At 44.0% G+C, this 5000-nt stretch overlaps 1 protein-coding gene across 1 annotated transcript in view; it reads left to right on the top strand.

Moving 5' to 3' along the window:
• Nucleotides 1-1245: 1245 nt before the first annotated feature.
• Nucleotides 1246-5000, top strand: part of LOC144979038 (uncharacterized) — a 17027-nt gene continuing 13272 nt past the window's right edge. Inside the window, exons 1-2 of the mRNA XM_078925653.1 lie at nucleotides 1246-1299; nucleotides 3306-3460. Coding sequence (XP_078781779.1) covers nucleotides 1246-1299; nucleotides 3306-3460 — 209 coding nt within the window. The remainder of the gene's footprint in view (nucleotides 1300-3305; nucleotides 3461-5000) is intronic.

Genomic DNA, 5000 nt, shown 5'->3' with positions numbered 1-5000 from the left:
CTATCTATCTATCTATCTATCTATCTATCTATCTATTTATCTATCTATCTATCTATTCATCTATCCACCTATCCATCTATCTGCATATGTGTACACACACACACACACACACACACACACACACACACATATATATATATATATATATATATATATATATATGAATCACATAGAGTGGTCGACAGTTTCTTTGTGTGGAGCGAATCATTGATTATTCTCACTTCCTAAATATGTTGTGTTCACACATGATCCGAGAGGAGAGTTCTAGTCTTCGATAGTGCTGGCTGGAAATGAATACATGAAGATGTTTGAATTTGCTAATAGGATTCAATAGTCTGATGTCACGTCCGCCCAGCAACGAGCAGCTTGGTTCTAAACAAAGAAAATTTATTCTTCATGCTGGTTAGAACTTCTTCACATGTCATGTGATCAGAATTATAGCGTGAAACCGACAATATTAGTTGCTTGCTACCCATCACATTGGGCAATACTTTCCACCAGATCTAACAGACCCAGCTAGTCAATCACTGCTCTCTGGACAGGGGCAAAAAGTAGTCCTTCAGAGCCATTAGGCCGATGGAGCCGGAGATTATCTCTGTTACTATAGCGTGAGACGGACAATAGCAATTAACTTGCTATCCTTTGGATAGGACGCTCGTCTATCGCAAAGTATTTTCCGCCAGATCTAATAGACCTAGCTACCCATTTACTGCAGGGTGGACAGAGGGGTCGGGAAAAAATCTCGATTGCACCCGGGATCGATCTTGGTCCCTTTCCGTGTGAAGCGAGTGCTCTACCAATTGAGCTATAGGGACCCCCGATGGACAATGAGAGGGTGGAGGGGAGGGGTCATAGAATAATATCTCGACTTCACTCGTAATCGAACTCGGTACTTTTGCGCGTGAAGCCAGTGCTCTACTAACTGAACGTTCGGGATCCCCACTTTGCACAAACGTTCACGTTGTTAATCTCTGAGCAAGTGTGTATGAAAGGTGCCAGACAAAGCAAAAACGTAAATTAGAAGAAAAAATACCATCCCAAAAAATCAGTCTACCTCGACTGGGGATCGAACCTCAGACCTTCTGATTTCTTTAATTTCTTACGTTTTTAACCTACATATTCATTCTCCAAATCCAGGATTCCTGTCTACTGTCGTTTAAGACCGACTAAAGCTCAGGTTACATCCCCAGTGGTTTCTACGCCGTAGCTTTGACCATTGAAGACTTCCCCAGGGAACCAATCGCCATGGGATCCTCCAGGAAAACCCCGAGTGACGCCATGTCGTCCATACCTCTACAGGTGAGGAGTACATCACAAGGTCTTATAGAATAGGATTCAATAGTCTGACGTCACGCCGCCCGGCAACGGCGGCCATCTTGGTTCTAAACAAAGAAAATAATAACTTTTTATTTTTCATGCTGGCTAGAACTTTTCATATACCTTGTGATCAGAATGTGTAAAAGTCAAAACATGATCAAATTTATGGGGGTTTTTTCCCCCTCTGGATACCCTTTATGCTCGCCGGAGAACTATTTCATACGGGCGTCCGCCATTGTTCCGATAGTTTAGAGCCAGTGTTACTAAGTTACCATGCGTCATTAGGAAGGAAGTGACGTTCCGTTACGACTGTTGAAGAGTATTATAGATACTGAATTTGAGGCTTATCTGTGAGGCTATGTGACCACAACCCAATGCGCGGTCGCAGATAGCTCATATCTTAGAGTCATTATCTCCCCGGCCAGGCGGAGTTGTCGTACCAGTTGGCCGCGAGGTCGTGGTATGACACTCGCTTTCGGATCACAAAGGAAGGTCCTGGATTCAAGCCTCGCTCGGCGGCGCATAGTTGAGTCCTTGGAAAAGACTCTTTATTCAGATTCTCTCACGGAACTCAGGTGTAAAATGAGTACCTATCCGTCAACATCGTTGTCTCTGTCGGGAAAAAAATTGTAATATCGCCTATCAGGCGTCATGTGTCTCGTTCTACCTGTTACGTGTTGCAGTTGGTCAGGGACCCTTTGTAAGGCTCTTTGAGCACATTTAGCGGGTATTGCACTATGTAAAAGCTCAAGATTTTTTTTAGTCTCTACGACGCAATGACAAAACACATAATTCATCTTGGCCAAAATGCTGGTTCCAATATCATGGGAAGTGTGAAACCAGTCATCCAGAGGATTGAATACATACCTTGTGCAATTGATCTTCTGGTTTCAGAGTGATGGCATCTTATTTCCTAGTTGAGGTTAATGCTGGTGGTTAATAAAGTTCTCCCGTCCTCCCTATTTTACGCCCATCACGTCTCGTTCTACGTGTGACGTGTTGCTGTTGGTCAGGGACCCTTAGTAAAGCGCTTTGAGCACATTTAGTGGGTATCGCACTATATAAAATCTCAAGTTTATTTTCATTTTTTTTAAATCTCTACGACGCAATGACAAAACACATAATATATCTTGGCCAAAACACTAATTCCAACGTCCTCAGTAGTGTGAAACCAGTCCTCCAGAGGTGGTCAATAAAGATCATCTGCGACGTCACGACTGTTGAAGGCTATTGGTGTTTTAGAGTTTAGGCCGTTGATCACAGCACGCCATCATCTTTTTTCCTTGGCAATCTTTTTTCAGTTCTCTCCAAGCGATTTCCATCGTGTTTTATATAGAAAAAAACGAAGTTGACATTAGGTCCGTGGGGCTTGATTTTATCCCGGTTCCTAAAGCGTGAATCCGACAATCTTTTACGCCCATAATCATGAGCTACTAAAATAGTTACTCCAACTTATGATTCAACTTGTAAGCTAAATGCCGAAGCCTCAAAGCGCTTGGCGATATCACTGAATAAACCATAAACATACCCATACCGTGCCAAAAAGATACGTACAGCAGTCGCATACGCTACCTATCATCCGGAGGACTTGTTAAACACTTTCAATGAGTTTTGAACCAGAACAGAGGAAGGCGTGTCGTTACGACTTCTCTACCCTGTTAGGGGAAACCCGAAACACTCAAAAATATCTGGCAAGCTAGGGCGCCAATCGCTGTTTCATTACCAAGATTGGGGTGCATTGTGCCAACTGGTGTTACTAAAAATAGTTGATCTGAACAATGGATCTTTGTTATTGTTATTTTTTTTTTTAGACCGCCAAATGGGTGATTAGTTCTCGATAGATTTCCTCAAACAGACTATATATAAATATATCAAAGGTATCATTAACATAGTTTTGAGTCTTGATATGAGTCAACTGGCGAGTAGAATAGGTGAATATTATAGCTAAACGCATAACAATTATTAAAATCTTGTTTTATTCTTTCCAGTTTCTAGTACAGACTCATGAGTATGATAAAGGGTGTGACGCAGGACCAAGGTTCGTTCCCCCGACGCCAGCGGAGAAGGAGACCATTAAAGTGGTCGAGGGAAACATTTTCAGAACCAATTTGTGTGCCGACAACAAGGGAGACAAATCAAACAAGTAAAATTGCATGCACAGAGAATGCTATGTTTTGATTTTCTATAGATAGAATGAAGTTGACGTTACTCGGGTATTTGGTATGGTTTTTTTTCCCCAGACTATAAATATACATTTTTAAGGTTACACATAGTTTTGTGTATCAAAACAACACCAAGTAATCTCATCCCAAGACAAAGACAGAAAGCAATTGGAAAACAGATATAGGGGGATGGAAGACACAGTAAGTACCTCCCTGCCCACTATGGGAGGTCAGGAGCCTCACCCAGTAGCCTAACAGTAAGTACCTCCCTGCCCACTTTGGGAGATCAGGAACCTCACCCAGTAGCCTAACAGTAAGTACCTCCCTGCCCACTATGGGAGATCAGGAACCGCACCCAGTAGCCTAACAGTAAGTACCTCCCTGCCCACTATGGGAGATCAGGAACCTCACCCAGTAGCCTAACAGTAAGTACCTCCCTGCCCACTATGGGAGATCAGGAACCTCACCCAGTAGCCTAACAGTAAGTACCTCCCTGCCCACTATGGGAGATCAGGAACCTCACCCAGTAGCCTAACAGTAAGTACCTCCCTGCCCACTATGGGAGATCAGGAACCTCACCCAGTAGCCTAACAGTAAGTACCTCCCTGCCCACTATCAGAGATCAGGAGCCTCACCCAGTAGCCTAACAGTAAGTACCTCCCTGCCCACTATGGGAGATCAGTAACCTCACCCAGTAGCCTAACAGTAAGTACCTCCCTGCCCACTATGGGAGATCAGGAACCTCACCCAGTAGCCTAACAGTAAGTACCTCCCTGCCCACTATGGGAGATCAGGAACCTCACCCAGTAGCCTAACAGTAAGTACCTCCCTGCCCACTATCAGAGATCAGGATCCTCACCCAGTAGCCTAACAGTAAGTACCTCCCTGCCCACTATGGGAGATCAGGAACCTCACCCAGTAGCCTAACAGTAAGTACCTCCCTACCCACTATGGGAGATCAGGAACCTCACCCAGTAGCCTAACAGTAAGTACCTCCCTGCCCACTATGGGAGATCAGGAACTTCACCCAGTAGCCTAACAGTAAGTACCTCCCTGCCCACTATGGGAGATCAGGAACCTCACCCAGTAGCCGAAAAAATACTAGTCAATAATAAAGACCATGCATCTTTTTTCTCTTATGCCCCGTAATCCTAAGAATCTGCACATTATACATCCTGCTACTATAATAGTCATGTCACCTTATGATTCAATGTGTAACCAGTCATTTTTAAAAAATTGAGCTTCTATATAGCGCAATATCCACTAAATGAGCTCAAAGCGCTTTACAAGGGGTCCCTGGTCAACAACAACATTATAACATGAAGGACGGGACTTGACGCCTGTTAGGCGATATTACAATTTTTCGGACAGAGACAACGCTGTTAACGGCCAGGAACTCATTTTACACCTGGGTACGGTGAGAGAATGTGAGTAAAGAGCCTTTTTCAAGGACTCAACTGTGCGCGGAGCGCGAAGCACGAACCCAGGACCTTCCGATCCGAAAGCGAGTGTCATACCACT

This window comes from Berghia stephanieae, chromosome 8 (genome assembly GCF_034508935.2).
Source record: "Berghia stephanieae isolate SIO BIC M18660-M18661 chromosome 8, UCSD_Bste_1.3, whole genome shotgun sequence".
In the NCBI taxonomy this organism is placed as follows: Eukaryota; Metazoa; Mollusca; class Gastropoda; order Nudibranchia; family Aeolidiidae; genus Berghia; species Berghia stephanieae.
Note: the sequence above shows the minus strand (reverse complement) of the source record. Positions and strands in the feature narration are given on the sequence as shown.